This window comes from Atractosteus spatula, chromosome 8 (genome assembly GCF_055471065.1).
Source record: "Atractosteus spatula isolate fAtrSpa1 chromosome 8, fAtrSpa1.hap1, whole genome shotgun sequence".
Taxonomy (NCBI): domain Eukaryota; kingdom Metazoa; phylum Chordata; class Actinopteri; order Semionotiformes; family Lepisosteidae; genus Atractosteus; species Atractosteus spatula.
Genome location: NC_142713.1, coordinates 61,249,357 through 61,276,888, shown reverse-complemented (window position 1 = coordinate 61,276,888; position 27,532 = coordinate 61,249,357). Strand labels below are relative to the sequence as shown.

Sequence of the window (27,532 nt, the reverse complement as noted above, 5' to 3'; positions counted from 1 at the left end):
TGAAGCTAAACGCTGATCCTGATAGTATTTTATGCTACCTGCAGCATTGTCTGTATTGATCTGTTTTAAAAAAAATACATTGAAAATAAACAGTATATAAAAAACCTCATTAGCATTTAAAACAAATGATTAAAAATATATTAACTACCACTCATACTCACACCGCTAATACACACACAACCATCGACTCTTAATAATGGCTGCTATTTCCTTGGTATTTATTTGCAAGGTGGAGATATCACATTCGTGGCTAAAGTGGAAGCAAAAGACTTGCTCAGGAAGCCTACGATCAAATGGTTTAAAGGGAAATGGATGGACCTGGGCAGCAAAACTGGGAAACACTTACAGCTGAAAGAAACTTTTGACCGTTTTACAAAGGTAATCCTCCCTCTGTGTTGCATATCGTCTGTGAGCTTTGGCGTTTGTTTAAGGTGGTTAACAGAATAGCAGAAGCATTACCCAATCAATCATGGCCTTGAGTTATCAAATACCTGAAATTCCAAAGGATTCAAATTCATGTCTCCAGCATGTTGTCTGAATTTTAATTGATGCTCTGGTGTGCATTTTGAAAGTATAGCAGCTAGTTAAAAAAAGAGGACACAAATTACTGTAAGTTTTTTATCACATAGGATAGAAGTTTTCCCCATCATCAGAGGTTAAATCAAAATGTTTTTTTTATTCCTAGATCCACACATTTGAGATGCACATCATCAAAGCCAAGGAAAACTATGCCGGGAATTACAGATGTGAAGTCACATACAAAGATAAATTTGACAGCTCGTCCTTTGATTTGGAGGTTATAGGTAAGTACTCATTTTTGTTGCCTTTGAATTTTTTACTATTTGAGTTCTAAAATTTGTATTTTTTAACAGAACAATTAAAGAGTTTATCTGCAATGATATTTTTCAGAAGTTCCGGAACTTGTTACTCAAAATATCGATATCCGATCAGCCTTCAAGAGAAGGTAATGAGATGAACTTTGGTTACATGATGATGTTTACTTTGTAATACTTTGTAAGTATGCTGTAAGATGTCCTATATGGTTCATTTAGTAAAGCATTTATTTAGAGCACTGGCTTAGCCCTCCAGACTAGGCACTGCTGGTTTGCTACTGGGATACGTCGCTTGTTGAGTATGACAGAGATTCCCCAAGAATTGGTAAACCTTTCTCTGCAGTTGGACTTGAGTCATCAAGGCTGTCCTCAGCTTGCAACACCTTGACTTGGCTGACCTGAGTTCTCTGTTCTCACTGACATGTGCCAGTCCTCCAGTCAGTGCCACCTCTGCTGTGGTCACTGTGGGACTCACAGTGCGAGTCAGAAGCTGGAGGCTTGGACAGGACACATTTCAGAGGAAAACACAAAAGCTCCCTCACCCTTCACCAAAGCCAACAATTAACCTGGGGGTTAATAAAATAAAAAAGATGATCTTTCCAAATTATTTTCAAATGGGTTCTTCGGAAGTCTTGAGAATGCTGGCCATGTTTCAGATGCGTCTATCCAGTTTTAGCATGTGGTGGACATGGTCAATCCTATCCATGAACACCTGTGGCTGACACCATCTCTCGCCGAACTCCCCCATGGTCAGGCTGCAGCCTTCAGATTTGAAATCTAGTCAAAACCTTTGACTCCTCTGAAATGATTCTGAAAATCACTGAGATTACTGAACCCATGCCAGTATTGTGATAATCATTGGTGCTGCCTAGATCTCAGGGTCCAGCATCGACCCTGTTTGGGGAGCATTCTGAAAGTTCCTTCCATGCTTGTGTGGATTTTCTGTGGGTGCTCTGATTTCTTCTCACAGACATGTATACTTGGATGCAAAGGTTGTCTCCAACCTTTGTTCCAGGATCCAACACAAGCCGAGTGATTATTTCTGTGTAGGCGACCACTGCACTTGCTAAAACCCTTGTGCACCTCAATGCTTTCTCAGTCATTGTCCTGAGAGAGCTGGCTGGGAAAGATCTCTCTCTCTCTCTGTGTCTTGCCTGACTGTCTTACATAACATTATTGTAGTTATTTTACCATCACACAGCTTCCTTCATGTGTGTGAATCTGTCCCTTCCTCTGTGTGTGGTCTTTTAATGAAGCATTGTCTGCCTGTGTTATTAAAACGTTCTTTTAACATGTTCTGACATGTTCCTTGCAGACAGTGCATTTGTTGTAGCTGTCCGTTCTTTGGAAGGTTTGTGAATAACAAACTGCTCTTCTTGCTGTGTGCACTAGTGTGAAAGACACTGCCCTCCTCCGTTCTGTGTGTGGTCCGATCAGGTGTGACCTCACACCTGAAGAAGGCTCCACAGCCGGAACGTTGTGTTTTCTTTCTTCTCTTTTCAGCATGGAATACACCTATTTCTTGATCATACAGCAATGCTGTCGAACCCTTGAGCACGTTACTCAGATTGCTCCAGTTCATTCCCTGCTGTATAAACGGGTCATCACCCTAAATCATCACCCTAATGATCTATTAGTGTTCTGGCTTCCACATGGGTGACACGGGCTGAATGTTCTCCTCTGGACTCTTTTGTCCTCAAAATTCTGATTCCTCCAGGAATTCTGATTTTTAAGTGCCCTCATCACTCGAATTCGGTAAATTATTTACTGCACAGATTTCCAGGAAACATGATGAGCAGTATGACCTCAGGCAGACACTCGCCTACAGTACGTCTGCAGGCCGAGCTTTTAATTTACAGTATCATTCAACACCTTCACAGGGCAGCAGAGTTTAGAATGTCTTGTTTCAGAACATCTCACTGTCCAATGTCTGAACTTCCGTTTGTGAAATTACACGTGAACTGTCCGCTGGTGTAATGAAATGTATCTTATAGATGTACTGTATATGATTATCAGTTTAATTGTTTGTAAGCAAGGATGTATTAGTGGAGTCTGTGTGCCCCTACAGGAAACAACTGATTCAGAAAAGAAAAAAATGCCTTATAGAAGATGCCATCAGCTCCAGAAGAACCGTACAGAAAGAAATAAAACAAAATCTTTTATTCTTGCTCATTCATACTTTAAGGACTGAAACAATCCACAAAAGCAGGAGTTTTGTTTTGCAAATATAGCAGCAAACCCCTGGAATTTGACTGTTGATTCTAAACAGCTCTGTGTTACTGCCAACTATTTCAATGATGTAGAATAAGAAATGACGCCATCTCACAATATTGAGTTTGAAGCTACAAGAGAAAAGTGTGAAAGCTCCAACAAACCAGTATCTGTCTCCAATAATGTCAGACAATGTCAGAGCAATGCGAATCTTAATCCTTAATCCGCCTTGCACAAATAGGTGTGTTCAAAACCAGACCAGGAAATGAACAGACTCTTCTTGTGTAAGGCCCGATTATGTGTTAGGAAACCTAATGTATAGATTGTGCCATGTGAGACACTTGTGCACTGCTTTATTCCACTGTCTCATTCTGCAATGCCTACCACTTTTTCTTTTTACTAAAATGAATTTCATCTTTCTCATTAACAACAGCACCGAAGGCCAAGAAGATGCAGGAGAGCTTGACTTTAGTGGTCTCCTTAAGCATAGGTGAGAAACAGTGTTGATCTCAATGTGGATTAGAGCCCCTTTTTTGATAAAGATTGTTGAACACTGAAAGCCTTTACCAGAAAGTAAAATTTTCCAGGTTATTGCTTTGCCTCTTTTGTTATCTAGTGTTCACCACAACTGAATATTTTTATTAACCTTTATATTAAATCTACTGTACTGTATATTGATAGTACATTCTATATTACACTGTTATTGATTATGCAATCTGAACATTTGCAATTTATCCAGTATCTCTGGATTCCAAACAGTATATAAATTAGATGTATCTATAGATTATAGATATTGTAGAATGTCATTTGAGATATGTGTTAAATGCTGCATTTATAAGCACTGCATTTATAATACTCCATAGAAGAAAGTTTTAAGTGGAGAACTGAATGATAACTTAAATATATGTTTTTAAATTTCAGGTTCTTATACAGGAGTTGCGCAAACACGATTTGTTAAGTCACGAAAAAATAATAAATATTCTCGGATCTTATTCTTTTGCCTACGAATTTCTGTCACTAAGCTGCAATACATAAAATATACTGCATAGTGTTTTTCGCATGCTGTATACAAAATGACAGTTTTATATACAAGACCTACTGTTTGCATCCATGGTTGTTCTTTATTTCAAATCCTCTCATAATCAAATCTTCTGATCTATTTTTATTACTATAAATGGTAACAGTCAGTTTAATGTTGCATATAAAAATATCGTAAACATTTTCAATCATTATTTTAATTATTGAAAAAATATACATTTATTTGGGCTTGTCTCTTCTTCTTTCCTATGCATTCAGAATGAACAGGTTAGTAAAAAGCATAAGTTATTTAAAATTAGAACTTACTTTTGGTAAGTAATTCTGTAGTCTTACAAGCATGTTATGTAGCTGTAGGTTTAAGCAAGAGTGTTCAGCTACTGTAGCTTGGTAACACTTCATTTAAAGGTGTCATTTATAAATGCTTTATTAATATTGAAAATAATAATTCTATGCTTTACTTTCTCGATAAATTGGCAATGTTCATGCTTATTCTATTGCGTCCAGAGATTGTTCCGTATTACACAGTGGTGGTACTGAATTTGGTAATACTTACTTTAGGTATTGCAAATAACATTATCACCCAATCACTTCTTATTAATAAACCATATATAAATGATGCTGTAAATAGTGTTACCTCTACTTTGTTATTATATATTTAGCTCTATAAATATATACATAAATTCTTAATATTAAAACTTCTGAAAAACAGCAGTTAATACACATTATTGCCTGAAATAAAAAATAAAGTAATCAAAGTTTCATCTGTTTGACTACAAACATTCAGACATTGGAAAATGTCTGTGAAAGAGCTGATTGTATGAATGTTATTCGTATTTGCTGAATAACCAACCCATGTTCAGTAAAGACAAGCCTGCTAACTAACCCCTTACTAAATATATTTGCTACCTGAGTCTCCAACAGAAAGGCAGATGATGCCTTTTGGACATGTACAGTCTTAACATTCTTTCTTATATACATAAAACATGTATATAAGATAAAATTAATCAAAAGGGATGGGCATTTTTCCATGAATAGTGAATATCCTAGAATACTGTAGTGAACTAAGGTGAACCGTTAGAAAAAGAGTTTAGGAGGATACATCTAACTACTTATCTCTAAGAAAACAGCTCCAAACCTTTCCCCTCCTGTTTACTGCATATCCTTTTCAACCTCTACTAACACATTTTTCTGCATAATACCCATAGTACCCCTGATATAATAATTACTTTTTCTAAATTAACTTTAGGTCTTTCCACCCTCCTCCCCTGCCTGTCTACCCAAATTCCCCCAACAGCCACACTTCACAAGTGCAATATTTCCATGATATTAAAAACCCGGCCACATCTCCCCTTTCTTCACCAGCAGTCCAGAGTTACTTATAATGTTATTAGAGTTACTGTATATATAATGTAGGCAAATGTGGACTAGCCCATCCCTGGATGTGACAAAGACTGGGAAGCACCTCTTGAAAGCTTGATGTTATGGATTCTGTTGGTCCTCTCTCAGTTTAGACATCCTTGTTGGCATGACTTATTAATAATAAACTCTACCTTCAATCATTTAATCACAAAAAATGGGAGAGTTTTGTGCCTGATGTTTTGTTTTTTTTGTGGCGGGGAGTGAATTTCAACATTGTGGATCTTTTGGAAGTGCATGTAAAATCGAGAACAGGAGGCACTTCTTTACACAAAGGGTTGTGGGAGAGTGGAACAAGCGACCCAGCCATGGTTTTTGAAACCAATGACCTGAATTTGAATAGATGGCAGGTAGAGATCCTCTGCTGAATTAGTTACTACTCACCAATTTCGAATTCCTGTGAAATACCAATCTGCAGAGGGTTCAGGCTGTACGCTAAGCAGCCATCTTAATAATAGCAGATGACAAGAACAATTCCCTTCCTCCTGCCTCCTACTTTGATAGTGGTTTCCTAGGATGTTCCTAGGAGGCAGTGGCAGAGGTCTGGGTCTTCACTGGGGTCTTCCTCCCTCTACCCAGAGAGCACAAGCCGGAGGAGACTGTCCCCGATGTGGATGTGTGGGAGCTCCTGAAGTCCTCCCCACCCCAGGAATATGAAAGGATTGCGTTCACCTACGGCATCACGGACCTGAGAGGGATGCTGAGACGACTGAAACGCATAAAGAAGGAGGAGAAGAAGAGTGAGGGTAAGACCTCCGTCCTGGGATCTACCTTTCTCCTCACTTGTCTGGGTTCCAGCCGCCCCTTCCTCTCACTGAAGAAAGACAGACCGTGAAAGAGGCTTTGGCAGTTCGGAGGATGTGGCAACTCAAGCCCGTCATTTCAAAATGTTTGTCAGGCACTTAAAGCAGCCAGTTATTTTTATAGCACTTTTTTCAATGAGGTGATCTCCAATAATAGCATCCTTAGTAGCTTTTATCTCAAAAAGTTCAATGTCTGATATTTGGATTTCACTGTTTGTCAAGAACTTGGTGAAAAGGTGTTGAAAGGGTGAATTCTGTTGGCCCTTCGTCAGTTTAGACATTCTCGTTGGCATACATTATGTCTGGATATCTCTTCAATAATATTGTCCAGCATAAGCTACAGAAAAATAATCTACAGATATGACACATTCACTGGCCACTGATAATACAAGCTCCCTGCCGAATGAGTAGGTTCTGAGTGACAGCTAAGGCACGGGAGACTGTAGGGAGACCAGGCAGAGTTCCATCTCCTTCCTTGATCAGAACAATCCCCCGGTCTCACTCCTAGAGAAAACCAGGAGTTATTGAGAAAACATGCTGCACCAGCACAATTTCCCTCTAAACAGCTTAAAAAAAATACAATAATGTTGGAATGATGGGTGGAGTACCAAAACATTATTAGGTGCTATTTCTTAAGAATTTGACTGGAGACGGAGTTATGAGAATTTGGGGAAATACAAATATTTCTCCACAAAGTCCTGATGTTTAATGTTTTATTTGAAGCCTTTGCTAAGAAGTTAGATCCCGGCTACCAGGTTGACAAAGGAGGACGGATAAAGTTTGTGGTCGACTTGGCTGACCCTACAGTGGATTTAAAGTGGTATAAAAACGGACAGGAGATCCGGCCTACACCAAAGTAAGTGCCATCCTTTTTTGTGAAAATACTTTATTTCATCCCCCCAGTTTCTTACAAATGGAACACATTCCTAGATTCCTAAAAATGTGTTTCATTTGTGCTTGTTCGTATCTTCCTTACATTTTACCTGTTGTTGACATTTCAGTTTTTCTTTGGTTTCCTAGTGACCCTTCAGTGATTCAACGGCAATGGTTCAGCCGAACACTTTACCCAGTTCCATTTTTGAGGTCAAAGTTCAAGACGCACTGGAAAAAACGGCAACTGCGCCAACAAATGCTGCACTCTACATTCACATACAATCATTTCTGTCCTTAGAGAACTAAACCAACAAATACGTTACTACATACAGCTGCGCTCCCAGAGCAGGCAGCCTGACTCTTTCCCCTCTTATTATTTACGCTTCTGAGAAATCATGTGTTACACATTTTTCTGTTCTTGTGTTCAAGCCCAGGCCACCTCCGAATCGAGGGCCAGTCAAGGAGGCTGTCTGTTGATTCCACGGTACTGCCCATTCGAGGCTTTCAGTTGGCTGTGCTGCAGATTACACATTCTAAACACTCCTCGCCATCAGATCAAGTCAAGGCTTTCGCCTTCACGAATCATTATTATCCAGAAACATTATTCCTATTGTTAATGCCATAGCCTCTGATGTACTGAAGCCTATACTAATAAGGGCTTGAGGAAGTCAGAAGTTATAGCCCTGCAGGTGTCAAGGTTTGCCACACAGACGGCTGCTGTGCTATGAATGAAGCTCGTTGACAGAGCTGACCTGGATAAATGGCCAGAGCCCTGCAGGGTTTCCTGTGTGTATTCCATTTCCAACTGTGACCAGCGAGGCACTCTGATCCCATAAACCAATGCAGGCATCACTTTGCATAATGATACATATACGTTTATTTACATCTAAGCGGTGAGGAATCTAAACTCATAACTGAAGGGTTGTGGGTTCGAGTCCCTGTCGGAGACACTTTAGTTGTACAGTTGCTCCAGTCCGTCCAGATCTGTAACGGGCACTGCAACACTGCTGGGTGTTACCCTGAAGGGGAACAGCTTCCGTTTGAAAGGGGCAGACCTGTTTGCGCAGCCGACTACAGTAACATCAGAGAATCCTGCATAAGCTCAGAATGGGTGAGCCTCTATGCTTGAGTAGCCAAAAGCCATGGGCTCAACATGGGCTGATGTCTACTGTATCTGTCTGAGAAAACATTCCCTTCTGCCACATGTGAGTAAAGAAAACATAACTGTAAAACAAGCGATTTCAGTGGCTTTTCAGGCATACAATGATGCCTTGAACTGTTGGTGCTGATAGAGACCAGACAGTAAGAGGACCTGGACAGTGATAAAGGTCACTCCTAAATGAGACAGCGCAGGGACAACTCTTTCACAAACCTCCCCGATGACAGCAGGAAACGATGATGTGATCTTCTGTGTGGCACTGGAGCCCAGACTCCCGCCACAGAGACAGCCCCTGTATTTCCAGAAATACTCTCATCCCATCTTGCACGAGTTAACACCCACATGGCCTGCCCTGCACCTGTGCCTTGTCTCACACATCAGGGTCTCAGCGCACAACTCATACTCAATCTTCATTTTCCCCTGAGAGCTGTTCCTAGTCTTCATGTGAAGGTTGGCAAGTGGGAACGAAAGGTGTAAAATAAAATCTCAGACTTTCTGTGACCTTCAGTTCAGGCAGTGATCCTTAACTCATAGGATGAGATTTGTCATGCCGAGCAAGAACATACACTAAAATTTCATAAGCCCAAACGCTAGACTGTGAACCATTGCCAGTACCAAACATACTGTCCTCAGCTACATTTTGGTTGAAATGTAGTGTATGGCGTAATGACAAATCCTTTATTGTTAACAGCAGGTCCTTCTCTGTACAGGAAAAAGGCAATACCTCCTTTAAAGGCCATTTAACTGCATTCTGCTTTGTAATAACTGTTAAGTGATGAGCTATTTTCATCATGTTATTTCCATTTTAGCTGGTACCGAATCATTCCATAAACAGCTTCTTGGGATATTTCTAGAACAAAAACGATCTCGAAAGGAGGCAGAGGCCAAATCTAAAGCCGTGTATCCAGTATCATGTCCTTTTAGGAACTCTGTTCGAAATCCATCTTTCTGGCTGCAAGTCTTCAGATCTGATCTCTCACCTGATCTTCCACTCATGGGCCAGGCACCAGGTCGAATCAGGAGAATCTACTGCAAGGTTGCTTTGTGTGTGAAGAAGGCTGGCTGGGCAGGGAGTCTGTTCAGTGCACCAGCAGGTGAAGAGACTCCCTCGGATTCCCACATGTCAGACTGCGCCTCTGTGCTCTGCCGCCAGCTGGAAGTTCCCACTGGAAGCTTCCACACAAAAAGGGCATGAGTGCAACTTGAAATGAAAAAACTTCTGATATCTGTGGAAACTCACAAGGTGGATTATTCGTTAAAGTAGTTTGAGTAGGGAGTTGGGTTTATTCCCTGCTGGAAAGAGAAGAGAAACACAACATTTAGGCTGTGGAGCCTTCTTCGGGTGTAGATAATATGTTATATGTTTTTAAACAGGTCTGCAATTTGGATTGTTCTTTAGGTAAAACAAGTGGTTTTTCAATAATCAAAATGGGCGATTCTATCTTTTAGAGGCAGACATTATCGTGTGAAAAAGGCTGGAGTTTAGGGGGATCTGTAACGTTCATCTTGACTGTTAAAGTTCAAAGCAGAATAAGCTAAAGCCATCCAGGAGGATATTGCTCTTTTCCAGTCCCTGGTCTTCAGTGCTGTATCCTTGAAGTATCTGAATAGGCAGTTCTGTTGTACCTCTCTTCTGTTGTTTTGTCACTAATGATTCTTGAAGTCCCCTCCAGGCATGATGTTCTCTTGTCATTTTTTGTCTGTTAATTCCTGTCGTGGTCCTCCTACTGTCTGCTATAATTTCCACTTCTTCCACCCTCTCCTGTGGTGCAATCCTGGCCCTGCTGCACACCCCAAGTCAAAAGAAGTAAGTCTTCTTCATCTTCCATACAAACACAACACAGCTGATTGTGAATGACCTTAGCCTCTTAATTACTGTAGCTATCTTGTGTACTGTTCTTTGACGTGCAACGCAAAAAAATCCAGACTTTTTAAAATGCCAGTTTTTATTTCTTACTAATGGTGTTAACAGTCCTGCTCGCATGTCCTGAATGTTCGATATTCGGCATGCAGTAGATTCACTGGGCATGCGCGTTGTGCTTCTCAATTGATTCGTCGAGCCCTTCAGATTTGGGGAAATGCTTGGAATTTGTCCTACAGTAAGTGACCTATGAACTGGTTGGTCAATGCAGCACAAGTTTAGGCCATTGAAAAAAGGAAACTGCATGGAAACAAGTCACTTGCAAGACCAAGGCAGATAGCTAGCTGGAAAGCACTACTATTTCATCTGTGAAAACCATCAGCTAACACAAAGAATTGAATTTACATTCTCAGCCCACAGTTCTGAATCCTATGTTTATTTTTTATTAGTGTTCCTTCTCAGTTTTGAATCAGCAAAATATTCTGTATCATCCATTCCCTCTGGTACTGTTATACCAGATATAAACCAATAATATAGATCTCTCCTACAGTATGCAGGATCATGCCTGCCACCGTCAGGGTGTGGAATTGCTCATCAGCCTAAACAGACCTCACCTCTGGGAACACATCACAATACAAAATTCACCCATAATTTGTACGTGGAAAATAATCCCATCGTATTATTTTTCTCTCTTATTTTTACTTTACGGTTGCACTTTGAATAATTGCACTATTTGAAATGTTAAATTGTCAAGGGTTTTTCTCCTTGTCCGGTTTGTGTATCAGTCCTGCAGGCCCTGAGGCTTTGGCATTTAAGCCACCTTCTCTTCACTTGTCAGCTGGAGGCCAGACACTATTGTGCGTGGTATCATCCACTCTGGCCCGAGCTAGTCAGTGGCAGTGGGGGCACACAAGCACCCCTGCACCATCAGCCTACCATGTGCAGTGCCACTGGGACACCTAGCCGCAGAGAAGGATTGGCACAGTGCTCTTTTAAACCTCTGACCCCTATTAGCCAATCCCTGACCTCAGCAAAGGGTTTAAACCAAAAATGTTTCGTACTTTTTTTACTTCCATCTTAATTTTTCTCCACGGTGTATTGTATCTCAAGATGGCATCGTGTTTGAATTACGCACTTTTGCACATGCAATGCAATACGATTAAGACTGTGGCACATAACAGGGGTAAGGCGGCAGTGCTGACCAGGGATTAGGGCTCTGGGGGTTACAACTTGAAGGCTGTGGAAACCAAAAGCTGGGTGGGGCACTGCTGATGTACGCTTGAACAAGCTTAAAGTCCGAGCTGCATAATCCCGCAAGAACCCATGTTCAGTACGTCTGATTGACTAAAGGTGTTAGCCAAGTAAATGAATACACAGTACGTTAATGAAACAATACTCAGGATCATTAACGGGCTGGTGCACTTCGCAGGTACATCTTTGAACACAAGGGCACCCAGCGCATCTTGATCATCAATAACTGCACCCTGGCCGACGATGCTGCCTACCAGGTGGCAGCCGGAGATGAGAAATGCACCACTGAGCTGTTTGTGAGAGGTACACAAATCCTTCTGACTGCGCAGCCGCCCCAGCCCAGGGAGAAAGGAGTGGAAAGTCATACAATTCTGCAGGCGGGGCAGGCAAACAATTTACAGGCTGTAACTGTACTCAAAACATCTTTGTTGAATTAAAAAAGAAGAGTAATATGTTGAACAGAGCCGTAGAGATTGTCAGCTAGTCCTCTTCAGAAAAAATCAATTTTATTGCTGCCGTAAAAATGTACAGTATTACATCTTCTGCCAGAGATGCTTTCCCCGTTTGTCATGATGTCACAGCATCTTCCTCCTTCTTCCACAGAGTTGCCAGTTACGATAACGAAAGAGCTGGAAGATGTGAATACCACCGTCAACGAGAGAATCGAGCTGGAGTGCGAGGTGTCCGAGGACGATGCCCAAGTGAAGTGGTACGGATCGCGTTTCCCTCGAGATGCTTTCCGGCACCTTAGATACGCTCCCGTTTAGTCAAGGCACAGAACTGGGTACGCCCCGTTTCGTTTCCCGCAGGTTTAAAAACGGAGAGGAGATCCCGAGAGCCATCCGCTCCAGGTTCCGGTTCAAAAGCGAGGGGATGAAGCACATCCTCATCATCGACGACGCGATGAGGGAGGACAGCGGAGTCTATACGGCGATGACAACAGGAGGAAAGTCAGAAGCCAAGATCAAGGTTGACCGTATGTATGCCCACTACGCACTGTGTCATACCTCTCCGCGTGACAGATCTGGGAAATCGGGCGGTCTGCTGGAGTTTATTCCAGCCCAGGTCTTTCATCAACTCTGCACGTTCATCCGCTTGCTTGTTATGCAATTGCTGCTGCACCTGCCTCTTAAATGCAAAAAAAATAAACACCCATCTTTAAGTGTATTGTTTCTAATAATGTCGGAAGACAGAACTTCCGGAAAGTGTTCCTCAATTCGCTTTTAAAATTCGCTCCATTAATGCTGCCTGAGCAGCTCCCAGTAGGTGATCCTTCTAGGCTGAACAGACACAGGTGGGAATGTTAATGTAATAAACACTCTCACTCTAAGCATTTCATTCCCATCTTCGGGGCTCCCATTGGTTACAATTCAGATAACACACCTTAATCAGCTGACTTGATGTCTGAACCTTAGAAATCATTGCAGAGTTGATACCAGTTACAGATCCCAATCAACTTTTTTTTATGAGCTGCAGGCTTTAATCCATGCCAACCATGCAGCATAATAACTGTAATCAATTAGCATGTGATTAAGATCCCAGCTAGTACCCAAAACCAGAAATCATAGCAATTCCTCAGGAGCAGTGATGGGGACTCATATCTTGGCTGAAGGGGCGCTCAGCTCTGGCCCTCAAGAGCAGCTCTACCGCAGGTTTTATACTGAGGGTTTCTTTAAATCTCCAGCTTCTGAAGAACAAGGGAAGGCTTCATCTTGTCCAGTTAAGCAAATAATGAGTTCAATTAGATGATTAAGGGCTCTGGTGAAAAGAATACAGAGAAACCTTCTGTTCCTCCAGAGCTGGATTTTCACATGCCTCCTCTTCACTCTGTGCAACATGTAGTCCATTCTCGAGCACTGCAGGTGTGCAGCTCAATACAGGCAGCAGCTGTGAATGCTGATGAGTTTATCACGTAGAAACTGCTTAAAAAATACAAGGATTTTATTTCAGACTTATAATCCACTGTTTAGATCCCAAAATGTATCACTTGTTGCTGTTCTCACTGCGCTTGTGTTCCATCTCTTGCCAATGTTGCTTTAGTCAAACCCCTGAAGATCATACAGGACTTAACTGACCAAACGATCAGACTAGGAAGGCCGCTAGCACTGCACTGTGAGATATCTCCTGGAAATGTGCCGGGAAAGTGGTACAAGAACGGTCAGCTCATCCAAGGAGGAGACCGCATCAACATCATCCACAGAGCAAGGTACGGTGTGAAGACTGATGACCCACAACCTTGCTCACAAGGCCTCCCTCTCACTACAGTGGTAGCTCTGTTTGCCTGCTGTCCTTGCACCCTGTATGGGGTAGCTGTTTGACTTAAACAGCACCCCCCACATGCGGGGTCAAAGTCATAGTGGATGCATAAGGTGAAACTACTGAGAAAGAGAGGAGTTTATTCGCCGTACTTTATGTATAATGTAATATAATAATATAATATACATGTACAGTACATCAGGATTGATATTCACGCTGTTCTTTCTAGACGTGCAGAGTACAATAGACAACAGTTTCACACAATGTGCACAGGACTTTACAAAACAGTAAGTAATTATTATAAATAATGATAGTTAAAACAGTAAATAGTGGTAATAATAGTTATATTACAACAAAGCACAATAACATACAATGTGTAGTACGGAAAAATAAACACACAGGACTACAAGTATGTGGTAGCTAAGTCAAAAGTTCAGAGTGCAGAGGTGCATTGAATTCTGAAGAATTGCACAGTTAGGATGTTAAGGATGTGCAGGGCTGTAGGGTGGAAGCTGTTCTTGAGCCTAGTGGTCTGTGCTTTCATAGCACGGTTCCGCTTGCCAGAGCACAAGGGGAAGAGCAGTTTGTGAAAGCGGATGGTGTGGATCTCATCTATTGATGGAATGTCCGATTTTATAATTCTCTGTGGCCTTCAATTACTGGCACTAGGGGGGAAAATGCTAATTCGCACATTTTACTTTTCTGCTGAAACAACTAATGTTTCAGACTTCCGCCTTCTGATGAATCATTTAAACAAAACTGTACTTAAGGAACTGTAAGTCACCTCAAAAATATAAATAGAATGGCCAAGAGTTTGGTGTAAAATCATGCTTTTAATGTATATAACATCATATTACTTACTGTTTATCTACACAATATATTGTACAGTGCAAGGTTTCATGTGATATGGAATTTTGTTTTACTTTTAAGACACTGCTTCAGACTTGTGTTTTCTTCATAGGAATCACAGGCTAGAGATCACTAGCACAACTGTGGATGATGAGGGAGACTACACCTTTGTTCCAGAGGGATACTCCACAAGTCTGAATGCCAGGGTTCATATCATAGGTACGTGCCATTCACACTGTGAATTAACTTACAAGATCTGCGGGAATGTTTTCATACTCCCGTCAATTCATTTTCTCCCAAATGGAGTACCTGCCGTCCATCCTGAGACCATAGCACCTTGTTTTAAACGCACTTGCACCTATACAAACATAAGAAGATTTTACAAACGAGAGGAGGTCATTTGGCCCATTTAGCCTGTGTGGCGGATCGTAACGAAGTGATTCGAGGGCCTCACCCAGCTGTTTCTTGAAGGAAGCCAGGATACTGGTTTCAGCAATGTGGCAGGGAGTTTGTCCTATAGTTCCACAACCGTTCATCTCAATAAGGCTCTGCTATACTGAAATATTTTGCAATTGAATTCAATAAAAGGTTCAGTTATGAAGATATATAGCTCAGGCCACTCCCCACACTGCCCGCACCTCCACAGCCCCCCTGCTCAGCTCCCAGCGGCTGCCTCCTCCCCGCCGCAGCCAGATCCTCACGAAACAGCACCGCCACGACTCACTGTCACAAGAGCAGGAAAGGGTCAGGGGTGAGAGGAGGTCATTCGACCCGTCCAGCTCGTTTGGTTGCCCCATCGAGTGGAGGACCTCAGGCTGCCATTTCCTGACAGAGGCCAGGCTTCGGCCTCATCTGTGGGTAGTTTGCTGAATGAACACCTGGATTTTAAATGCAGCTCCTCGGCCTTTTGGGGTCTGAACTACACCTGGCTCACCAAGGCAAACCCAAACTGCTTCCTGTGGCCAGAGAAAAGATGATGAACAAGATAGCACAAGTAGAAACCACTTTCGACATTTACAGCCTATAGGCCATATACAGTACATGCACAGTACATAATACTTCATATTTAAGATACACAGCTTAGGAACATATCCAGATAAAGTAAAATTAATACAGAAGTTGAATTCATATACTATGGGGTGTGGATATTTCCAAACTTGCAAATAAAGCAATAACATTTCGTATCGTTTCATGTTATTTCAGATCCCCCAAAAGTACACCTTGAAAGTCTTAACTTCCCAGAAAACACTGTGATGGTAGTAGCTGGTAACAAGCTCCGCCTGGAGGTGCCCATATCTGGAGAGCCTGCTCCCAGAGTTGTGTGGATGAAAGGAGAAAGGGTGAGTGCATTGGACACCTAGTTCAACGTCTTTGGTGTGTTAAACTAAGCCACACAAGGGAGAGTCTGCACCCACTGCTTGTCTAACGTGTATTCTTCAGTCTTCCTCTGTCCAGAGGAGGATAGGAACATCTGGTCAATCAGCTGCTATCCCTCTAATCAGATATGAGGTATTTATCATCAGGGAGTGTGATCTGGGTACATGCCTATGCCTTAGGTCTGAAGTGTTAATCCTGAACACCTGTAAAAGTAGCCAGTGGGGAAAAAAACTAATAGCTGATCTGATACAATTTACATTGCGTGATATGGGTGTTTTCCTTTAGGAATGTGTGCCCTAATTATTGAGGTGACTGAGTAATGGCAGTCCTGAACCATCAACAAGGGACAGCGGCATTAAAGAAGGAGTTTCTGTAAATGCTCAGCAGGGCAGCAGTTTGTCAGCATGTGGAGTGGTTGCAGACTGTGGGTTCCCTTCTGCAGAGACAATAAGAATGAGAGCAAGGAGCATTACTGTTTTTTATTCTGTTATTATCCACCAGTGTAGGAGGGGTAATGCAGGATGGGATACATCTGTATTTTCAGGTCATCCTTGAAACTGGCACCCGGGTGCGGGCAGAGTCTTTCCAAGACCACAGCACCTTCACCATCGATATTGCAGAAAGGGAGGACACTGGGAACTATAAAATCATGCTACAGAACGAGGCTGGAGAGGATTCTGCCCAGATCAAAATAAAAGTAGTTGGTAAGCATAGAAAAACATACTTTGCTTCCCATCATATGAGCAAAGAGTTACATTGAAATACTAGCGTGGACTAGTGGATAAGCACTCTGGAATCCTTAACCTGGCCATGGGGTCATGAGGTCATGGGGTCGTGCAGTCAGAAGCCAAGTGGGGTGCTGATGTTGTAACCTTGAGTTTCACTCAGACTGTTCCAATAAATGTTTGGTTGTATAAAAGGGGAATTATCCACATTGTCATTGTGAATGTCATTAATTATTACTTATTGTTATCTTGTTACAGTAGCTAAAGTGTATCCATTCCCCAGACAAACCACACCCAAGCGCTGACATGCTACTCTTTCTTCCCCAGATGTCCCTGATGCCCCACCAGCCCCCGCGGTCCCTGAAGTGGGAGGGGACTGGTGCTCAATGGTGTGGGATCCCCCTCCCTATGATGGTGGCTCCCCAATCTTGGGTGCGCAATAGTTCTTCTGTCTCTGCACGGTCACATCATCCACCCCAAGGGGGTGGTCACTGTATGTAGGAAAAGCAAAAGGCTTTGAAAATATTGCACCATCTACTGATTTTTATCATTTTATCATTTTTATCATTTATGATTTTTCTTTGGTCAGGCAAAATTTACATTTCTTTTCCCAAGAACTTAGAGAGAAATGAAACACCTCTCTTATTACTCAAAATCGAATCCAATGAACTTTATTAGCGAAACCTATGAGCTACAATGTTTCTAAAGCAAAAACTATTTGAAAGCCGTATATAACAACATACACATTATAATTTGAATGACTTGCTCTCTGTTCCTCAGGCTGTGACAGACAGGAAAACAAATACTGTGCTGCAGCTCTATTGAGTTTCTTCCCCCAGTAGGATCGGAGGCTGTTCTGAATCTGACAGGTGTCAGAATTCTGGGTTTAGATTAGTTAGTTTTGTCTAATCTCAGAGTATTTCTTGAAGAACAGCATAAAGTGCATTTCTGTCTCTGCTTGTTCCAGTGGGCAGCCAGGTCTGTCTATGGCTCCTGATTTCTGTGGACAGAAAGTGGTCACTGAGCCAGTACTTTGTCAGGGTTTTTTTCAAATCATTATCCTGATAGACTCCCTAAGCTCCGACTTAGCTAGACCATCGGTTATTGGTCATCCATGTATGCACACAGCTCCTGGCAATTCTTTAAACAGCTGTATAACGATACCTGCTACTGAGCGTAATAGGGGCTCATGGGTAAGTCCACAAGATGTGAATCTCATTAAGTATTAAAGGCATAAGCTGTCAAACACTGATGGAGATTCATTTTCCTATGGGCACTACAGGATATTTTGTTGAGAGGAAGAAAAAGCAAAGCTCCAGGTGGATGAGGCTGAATTTCGATCTGTGTAAGGAGTCAAACTTTGAACCCAAGAAGATGATTGAAGGTGTTCCCTATGAGGTCCGTGTCTTTGCTGTAAATGCCATAGGCGTCTCCAAACCCAGTGAGCCGTCTAAAGCATTCATACCCCTTGGTAAGTGCCCTCATGTTGCAATGTTTCAAAATGTCTCACCGTTTAATTGTTGAACCAACCCCGCTGGTGGCCGACGGAGTCACAGACACCACTGTGACCATGAAGAGGCGCTCCTCAGGCATGATTGGAGCTGCAGGCTCATCTGGTACACATGAGCCCACAAGCACAAATGCTTTTTGTGTTGTTGTATTATGACACTTATATAGTGTTATGTATGTTTTGTGTTATGACATGTACATAATGGCCATGTTTCAACAATAAAAATAAGCCTGTACTGCATTTTGTGAGGTCCATATTTTAGGCTGCCAAGGCCCTTATTTTCATGTAGTCTTGGCTGTCATTTGCTATCAAATCCAATAAAATAATACTTTTCACGCATGGCAGTAATTTACAGGCATCTACAGACCCTCCAGGGTACTGGCTGTGACCCCAGGATTGGAGCAGTGCGAGGGAGGGAGACCGGTTCTGAAATACGCTGCTCATATATACAGTAGAAACACGCGTGTGTTGTTACCATCATGAGCCAAAAGCAGACTGTGATGATCCCTCTGGAGGGTTTATGGGAAACGTCACTATTCACAGATCAGGGTGGTGTTGCATTTCACGTTTCTTTACAAATACTGAAGATGTTAAACATTTTATTCATCTGTACACAGTAACACTATAGTAAGACCACCTCTTCAAAATTCTCATCCTCCATCCATGCTGCTAATATTCACTATTGCACAGGGGTGGTTAACCCTGGTATAGTACTTCCATACACCTTGTTGCAAGTCTTTATCCCTGCTGATCCGTGATCATCATCAGAGTAAGCTTCAGAACCAGGGTTAGAGAAGCAATTAAGCATCAAATAGAGGTCCTAAGACTGACTTTATTCACAGCCTTGTGTCTTTCACAATTGAAGCACCTTTCTTTTTATCTCTCTGTGCTCTGTGTGTCAATTTGTACATCAGCTGTAACCAGTGAACCAACCCTGCTGGTGGTCGACGGAGTCACAGACACCACTGTGACCATGAAGTGGCGCCCCCCAGACATGATTGGAGCTGCAGGCCTGGATGGATATGTGATAGAATACTCCTTTGAAGGACGTAAGACGGCTTGGAAAGACATGTTTTTAATGATAGGTTCTCTGAAACACCTGATCCTAAATTCTGTCAATAGTTCATGCTGCACATACATGTTTTTTTTTTCATTTTACACTGTGAGGAGATGGGTTTGTTAATTGTTTGATTAGTATTGTTCAAGGGAACAACAAAATGCTGAGCTCAAGCCTTGAGAAATCATTGAAAATGCCTGCCAGCTCAATATCAGATATATGAATTGAATGATAATCTGTGTCATCTGGAGTTCAAAAAGACGAGACATTATTTAGTGATTGAGAACTGTGAAAGATACGACTTTCTACAGAGTCTCACTACAGAGTGTTGAAGATTGACGGAATGATCAGGGCACTAGTGAATGATTTAGCTCAAGAAGGACACGTACTCGCACACAGCTGCGATTTCTGGATCGATAAAACAGGAGTAAGGCTTGCGAAACAGCAAGTAAGACCTCTCTGTTTTCTCCCTCCTAGAGGATGAATGGATAGTGGCCAATCCTGAGCTGGTTGAGAAGACAAGGTTCACAATTACTGGGCTGCCCACCGAGGAGAAGATCTTTGTGAGGGTCAAGGCCATTAATGCTGCAGGGGCCAGCGAACCCAGACTGCATCCACACCCCATTCTCGTGAAAGAAGTCATTGGTGAGTTTACACACGTGACCCTTGAGCTCAGGCCTGCTTTCTGCTCTGTGAGCTCTGCACGTCTAACTCCCTGGAGTGTGCCATGTCGCCCTTATAAAGTTATTATAAAATAACTTTTATTTAAATAATCCCCTGCCTGACAATGGTAAGATTCACATTGGGAAAGATCTCCATCTTGGGTAGCATTACCCAGGGACATGTGACAAGTCTGTTTCAGCAGCGCTAGAGGCTTTATTCATATCTTGTTTAACAAACAAAGGTTTCTCACAATAAAGCCTTGGCAGTAGTTCCAAAAGTAACAATAGTAACCCTTCTGCTCAACTCAACACAGATTGAAACATAATGCCGTCTTTTTATCTTAAATGTGTTTAACACTGGGACATTTTTGAGGTACAAAAACAATGAATATTCTGTAAATGAATATCTGGTCAATTGCAAAGCAATGGAAATGAACCTTTCTCGAGAGTTTCAAAGTTTTTCAAAGAAATGTGCAGACCGTGCCCAGTTTATCCCACACACTGTGAAGTTCTGCACTAACGCACAGGCCCTGGAGTGTGCCAGCACCCTGAACACTCACTCTACCTTTTTCCTTCCAGAACACCCCAAGATTCGTGTTCCCAGGCATCTTAAGCAAACATATATTAGGAAGGTTGGAGAAGTTGTCAATCTTGTTATACCCTTCCAGGTAATAATAATCATTATCATCTTCTGTGTTTTATAGGTGTGTCACCTTTCATGATACACAGTCTTGAGGTGTTTCCAACTAAAACAAAAACTTTTGACAGCTGGAGTCTGGAGGGTTTTCAAGACTAATACAGTAGCTTACAGTGGTTGAGTGTGTTTACTGGGTCTCCCGGTGTTTGTCATAGTGGGAACTGAAAGAAGGCCAGAGTCTGGAGAGTGTAAATGGCATGTAGGGTTACCAGTTCACTGTTCAAGCCCTTAAAGGTGAGCAGCAGTAGAATGACTATCATTCTGAAATCAACAGGAAGCCAGGGCTCCTGTTCAACTATAGAAGAAAGCATACAATAATTATACTGTTGGGTGTTATTTGAAGGTCCTTAATATTTGATAGTGAGCTGAAGCTGATAGATTGTGAAAAAAAAAGCTGTTCTTTTGTTTCTGAGTGTAAATGAAATGTGCAGGAGCAGAAGCCAGTTTTAACCTCTTCTCCAGAAGACTTAATATACCAGATACCCGCTGTGCTCCCCAGGGCAGACCGAGGCCTAAAGTGAGCTGGATGAAGGACAAAGCTCCTGTCGATCCAAATCAGGTCAGCATCCGTAACAGTGAGACGGACAGCATCATCTTCATCCGCAAAGCCACCAGGAAGCACTCCGGGCATTACAAAATGAGCGTCCAAGTGGAGAACTATGTGGATGAAGCCACCATAGATATACAGATTGTTGGTGAGTCAATGAGAATGTTAATGTCCACACCAGTGAAATGACACAAACAAAGTGAAGGAATGAAAAAGAGCTCATGTTGCCCCAACACTGGCTGAGGAACAGAATGAATTAGACCCCCATCATTTATGTTCTTTTGTGCAGTCCTTGTGGAAAGGCTGTGTCACATCTTTTCATCCAATCCCACTCCTTTTTCTATTTTCTGCCTCCGTCCAGTGGGGGTTGAGTTTAGGGTGAGGGTTAGAGTTAGTGTGGCAAATGAAAAATGGCTGTAATAGATCCGCAGGTCCTCATCCTGCCCGGTATGTAATAAGAAAACAATCTGGCAATTCCAAATTTAGAAGAAAAAGAGAAAAAAATCTCATCAGCTTCATTATCAATGTTAATGTGACTGACCAAGATAATACTGTAGATGCAGAAATATACTCATTCCAAACATTCTATGATATTTAATCTGCAATATGCACAGCCCATTCTTACATACTCAAAACTACAGAGAAAAACACAGGTGACTTTCACTATTAGAAAATGCACTGGTGTTCACTTCATTTTTCCATTGTTTCATGTTTGAAACCTTATTTAAAGGCTTTTGGTGCAGGCACACAGCACTGTGGGGTATGGAGAAACTTTCTGAGCAAATTCCCTTCAATTCCGTCGTTTGTGTCCCACACAGACCGGCCTGGCCCTCCCCAGCATGTGAAGATTGTGGATGTCTGGGGAGAGAATGTGGAGTTAGAGTGGACTCCCCCTAAAGACAGCGGCAATGCACCCATAACTGGCTACACCATTCAGAAAGCAGACAAGAAGACAATGGTATGTGCTGTGCTGCACACAGAACATAGTTCTTTCTGATTGTAAGAGTGTCCACTAGCTTGACAGGATTGACAACTGATCAGGAATTAACATCACAGTAAAGACAAATTATTAATGAGGCTCCATATATCAGCTAGTGACTACGTGGAACAATTATTGTTTACCGCTGTATTTTATTCTGTAGGAATAATTTGCAACATTAGAAATAACAACACCCTGTTCAGTGTCTTGCTTGGACGTCTTCACATAGAGTACAGTAAAAATGTGGGCACTATTGATCTTTCATCGTGGCCCTTTGTTATAACAGTGTGGAGCAGCAGTTTCCACTGAGCAGTTATGGGTGCTTGAGCAAGATCCTTTGCTCAGATTGCTCCCCATTAGTCAGGTTGCTTTGGACAGAGGCTTCTGCAGAGTAAATGAAGAAGGACTGAGATAATATAATAAGCTCTCTTGGCCTTCTGCAGAAGGTGCCCCTACCTGGGATCCTCCTGATCACTTTCTTTTACCTCCTGGCCCTCTTATTTACCCATCGAGCCTCCTTTAGTTTTGAGGATAGGGCTAACTGATGCGGTGACTGGTCTGCTTGTACTGAAAATACGACGCTTTTTCAGTAAAGAACGTTCTGTTTTGCAGGAATGGTTCACAACACTGGAGCATTATCACAGAACCACCACAGCGATCTCTGACCTTGTTGTTGGAAATGAATACTATTTCCGTATCTACTCAGAAAACATGTGTGGGCTCAGCGAATGTGCTACAATGACAAAAGACTGTGCCCTTATTGTGAAGGAAGGTTAGTTGTTACTGCTACATATTCCAGGGGTGATCAAGCTCAGTGTTTTGAGGCACATCTTTTGTTAAAGTAGTGCTAAGAGGTGGGAGAACTGTTAGGGAGTAACACAACAGAACACACAATCACACTGGAGATAAAAACAAGTTTATTTTAATGTCAGAGTCCCTTAACAATTATCATGGTGGGTCATCAGAAACTCTTGAAGGAAAAAAAGCAAAAAACGTATTTTTAAACCATGCGACCCAAAGGTAACGTTTGCTTTTAATGATCTTATTGTGGGGTTCCTAGATTAATTTCAAATACCCCAGAGAAACGTATTGCTTAGTTTTAATGCAGATGTTAATTAAAAGAGATGCCAGAATGATCAATTTCACCCCACAAGCCCCGGTGTGATTTACTGTACAGTCGATCACTCTGCCGAACAGTGCCCCTGGTCTCTCTGTGTCCCAGAGAATGGTCCTTGTGCAGATATTGGCAACAGGGCTCAGTTAAGCATATCAGTGCTATTATTTATTCCTGGCTTTCATAACGCCAGCTGAGAATCCTGGTCAACTGATACTTGCCCATGTTTCCACTCTTGTCATTAGTAACTGCAGCTGTTTTAAGATGCATTCACTCTGAAGGCGAATGGCAGGTGAGGCAATCACTGCTTATTCACAGCTACCTTGCACCTAAGAAATACAGAATAGATAAAAAAAAACTGTTCAGGAAAGCTGGCAGCGGAGAAAGAAGGGGCCCAGGGAGCAGGTCACTGTGGGTCCTGTCAGTTGTACATGCTGTACAGAGAATGAACTAGAACAACAAACTAATGAAACCAAAAGTGCAGTGGCTTCAATGTAGTCATCCCGCCCAGTGACACATGGTTTCGGTGTCCTTTTTCTCTCAAACTGTCTGCTGCCTCAGCAGCCTCTCTGGTGATCCGCCCACTGCAGAGGCGGCACAGCAGAACAGAGTGGCATAGCTGCAGCAGCTGGGCATGATGATAATCCCTGTCTGTCTGTCTGTCAGCTGCACCTCTTTCTGGGACCTGCACAGCCAGGGCACTGCAGCGCTGAGCTTTGGGCCAGACTGTGGCGATGAGCTTTTTTCCAACAAATACAAAACTCCTTTCACGATCAAATTCCAGTTGCTTCTCGGATTTATTTTTGAACTACCTGCAAGAGATCAAAAGGAAAACAAACCTGACAAAAACTCTCTCACTTTTCTTTGAAAGGTTTGAATTACAAGAATCCAGATTACAAGGACTTTGACTTCTCAGAGCCCCCGAAATTCACACACCCCCTGGTGAACACCACGGCAGTTGCTGGCTTCAACGCTACACTGAACTGCAGTGTCCGAGCTAACCCCAGGGTATGTACGTCCCACGGTCCAGTCACTTTAAAGGAAACTGTAACAAAATTTAACATGTATATCATTACACTGTGAACAGCAGGTCACTGATAGTTCTGGCAGAAGGAACTGTTAACTGCTGATGTTAGAAGACCTCTAAAACCATTTCACATATGTTGTATATAGTCTTTCAACTTAACAGATGATGTAGAGTATGTGTACCTGAAGCTCAGGAGGGATGATAGCAATCAAACCACTTTTGTCCCAGCTGTTTTAAATCATAATAATTCCCAACATCAAACTGCATCCCTCCTTCACCCCATCTCCACCTTGTGGCTGCATGAGGGTCCTGGGCTCCTTGTCTTGTGGCCAGGGGGCCTGGCCTTTAGTCAAGCGGCTTATGCCAAACCTCACTATAGAACACTAACACTGAATAAACATCCTCAAACACATGTAATTATTGAGTCCCATTATTCTCCATGAAGTTGTAAAAGGATTGGACAACAAATTTTGCTTTAGTCAAAGAACAGTGAAAGCACACAGTAGTTTTGAAAAGCAGCCGGCAAGCTGGAAAAAACTGAGTGTGCCCAGGACAGTACCCTGGGGAACACCACAGAAAACTTCACTGTTTCTTTCTTCCTGTTGTAGCCAAAGGTGATGTGGTATAAGAACAAAATTGCCATCATTGATGATCCACGGTACCGGATGTTTAGCAACCAGGGCGTGTGCACCCTGGAGATCCGGAAACCCAGTCCGTATGATGGTGGCACCTACACCTGCAAAGCTGTCAATGATCTGGGTGAGGCTGCGGTAGACTGCAAGCTGGAGGTGAAAGGTGAGACTTGGAGTCACCTGCCTGTCTAGAGGACTCACCCAGACACAGTCTCCATCACAGTAAATCATTTGTGATGAAAATAAAAAATAAAATGAAGGCCATATATGAATATCTTAAAGCACAGATAGATCTAACATACTGTACCTTCTTACCTGTTGAGCAATGTAATCAACGATTCCGGTGGGCACCAGAAGTTAGCATGTAGTACAATCCTCCTGCCTACTGTCCTCTTGTAAAAACAGTGGAAGTGGTTTCAGCTTGCATGTCACATGACACAATGTCAACTTGCTGTTTTTTCACTCTTTTTCCTGAATCTCTGATTCTGATTCAGTACTTTTTATCTTTTACCCTCTCTCTTTTTGAGCAAACTTTTTAAAATGTTTTTTTTTCTTTTTCTTTAACCTGACAGACTTCTTGTGGGGCAACAAGGTTTTGATTATACATTTTGTTTTATATTTGCATCACAACCAGGTGCAGACAACTCAAAAATGATTGTCATCCATTTTTATTTTTTGTGTTTGATGCTTTTTTATCCAGGTGTTTTTGAAACAGTTCTGTGATGATTTCTCAGTATGCTTAACTTTTGGTGATTTTCTATTTTTGTCATTTTTTTGGACATTGTTCATTTAAACGACCTGCTTGTGCATGCAAGTCCATAATGCTATTGACATTTTAGTTGTATACTTCATGTTTGCTTTCAACTTTTAATCACTAGATTCCTCTACCTTTTCACTGCACACAGTTTGAGTCTGGAAAGGCAGTTTAGTTTTCCTGAAACACAATTTAAATATCACTTTTGAGACAAATTAAGATGTTTTAACCTCATACTCTTTTTCCATTTCTGAAGAGTAACATAATTTGCCCTAGCAGTGATGTAAGCCATTTTTCACAACTGTTCAATTGCATTCAAAAAATGCAGAAAGCTATGAACAGAAAATTGGCCTTTGACCTAGATCCTTCCTATACAACATGACTGCATATAAAACCTCAGGCCATGGCAGAGAATTTCAGTCGATTTTGGACACAATGGTGGCATTATGAAAAAAATATCACATCCTTATTGCCTTCTGTAGTGCATCAATTTGTAAAAAGTAGTATAATTTTCCATTACTTACATTTCACCTAAAATGATCCTCGGTTGTATTTCTGTACAAGCATGAAGTGATCCTTAGTTCTATTTCTGAAAAGTGCTGAGGTTTGTTTTATACGGCATGGATAAACAAGATGCGGCACATTGGTGTTTCATCTTGAATAGACTTGGAGGATAACTACTGACCCAAGAGTATTCCAGACCTCAAAATGCAGCTTGGCATCCTAATTTTCAAAAACTGTGCCTCAACTGTTCAGGCCAAAGAAGCAGAAAAGTTTATTGTATGCGATGCTGCACTTTATCCCCTTGTTTTGTGAGTAGTTTGGAGGCACTGTAAAATCATTTAAAATCAATCTCCAACAAATTACAACAGCCCAAACCTTTGTTTTATCAGAAATTTAAATTAAATTAAAATGCATTTAAAAATTAATATGAATGGGTCAAAGGCATTACAATTGCATTTCTTTAAGGAAGAAACTGTTTCTTTTCATAACACAGAACTAGTTTAAGCCCAATAAATGCTCTTTACTCAACAGTCATGTTGCAATATATAAGAGCAGCCCTTCACCCCTTCACTGTCAAATCCATTCTAGCTAATTTAAAATGATTTAAATGTGTTTTCTTCTCTCCTCTAGTTGCGTAAGGATTTGTGAGTGTATGTGTTCATCCAAGGTAAGCTTTCATATGGTCAGTGCATATGAAGCTTATGTCTGTCATTGTATACCTTCCTACAGCAAGTAATACAGTAGGAGCGAAAACTCCCATTAGTGCATTGTACTTACTCCTCGTGTAACCTGTACCTTATAAAAACCTTGCATTATCTTGTTCTCTTGTTCATGTAACACGCCACAAAACCGGTGAGTAACTAATTCATGAGCACAACCCCCCCCCCAGAATTCACACTTTGTCGCAACCACCCTCTGTATGAAACGGTTTGATCCACTAATTCCTTTAATATTCAGCGTGTTGTTAATTAAACTATATCTTCCAATGAAGTCTTTTCAAAGTGCATTAACTACTGATATCCCTGCAAGCAGCATAACAATTACAGAAGCAGAAAGGTCCATACCTCTATCTGCAAGAACTTACTACCACTACTAAACTGAATCAATGTCCAATAAACATGTCTCTTGTTTCACATTAAGGGTGCCAACACTTTGGTCGGTGGCTGTACTGCTGTATTGATATTTGGTTATTTACTATATATTACTAGTTTAATGGAGGGGTCCCCAGTACTGGTTTTGGGAGGTGAGTGGGTCTGCAGGTGTCTTTAAAGCAGCAGCACCTAAAGAGCTGGGAGAAGCTGTTATACTGGTCCAGTTAATAATAATGAGACAATCCAGGTCGTTGAGCCAGGACGAACTTAAAACACTGCAGACACACTGGCCTTCCAGGGACAGGA

The 27,532-nt window shown here is 41.8% G+C and overlaps 1 protein-coding gene across 8 annotated transcripts in view; it reads left to right on the top strand.

Annotated features, from left to right (window-relative positions):
• The window catches only part of mybpc1 (myosin binding protein C1), a 52,449-nt gene that overhangs the window by 21,713 nt on the left and 3,204 nt on the right, over positions 1-27,532 (top strand). For 7 of the 8 annotated variants that reach the window (XM_088923046.1, XM_088923045.1, XM_088923042.1 and 4 more), the window contains 23 exons: positions 230-378; positions 686-803; positions 910-964; positions 3,478-3,534; positions 6,078-6,244; positions 7,025-7,157; positions 11,624-11,748; positions 12,049-12,154; positions 12,255-12,421; positions 13,486-13,651; positions 14,663-14,769; positions 15,754-15,890; positions 16,472-16,631; positions 16,980-17,084; positions 17,935-18,123; positions 19,077-19,211; positions 19,697-19,864; positions 20,461-20,549; positions 21,078-21,273; positions 21,944-22,083; positions 22,717-22,876; positions 24,090-24,226; positions 24,854-25,040. In XM_088923046.1, the coding sequence (XP_088779172.1) occupies positions 230-378; positions 686-803; positions 910-964; positions 3,478-3,534; positions 6,078-6,244; positions 7,025-7,157; positions 11,624-11,748; positions 12,049-12,154; positions 12,255-12,421; positions 13,486-13,651; positions 14,663-14,769; positions 15,754-15,890; positions 16,472-16,631; positions 16,980-17,084; positions 17,935-18,123; positions 19,077-19,211; positions 19,697-19,864; positions 20,461-20,549; positions 21,078-21,273; positions 21,944-22,083; positions 22,717-22,876; positions 24,090-24,226; positions 24,854-25,040 (3,153 nt within the window). Of the gene's footprint in view, positions 1-229; positions 379-685; positions 804-909; positions 965-3,477; positions 3,535-6,077; positions 6,245-7,024; positions 7,158-11,623; positions 11,749-12,048; positions 12,155-12,254; positions 12,422-13,485; positions 13,652-14,662; positions 14,770-15,753; positions 15,891-16,471; positions 16,632-16,979; positions 17,085-17,934; positions 18,124-19,076; positions 19,212-19,696; positions 19,865-20,460; positions 20,550-21,077; positions 21,274-21,943; positions 22,084-22,716; positions 22,877-24,089; positions 24,227-24,853; positions 25,041-26,765; positions 26,803-27,532 lie in introns of all 8 variants that reach the window. The other variant, XM_088923044.1, reaches the window with a different exon arrangement.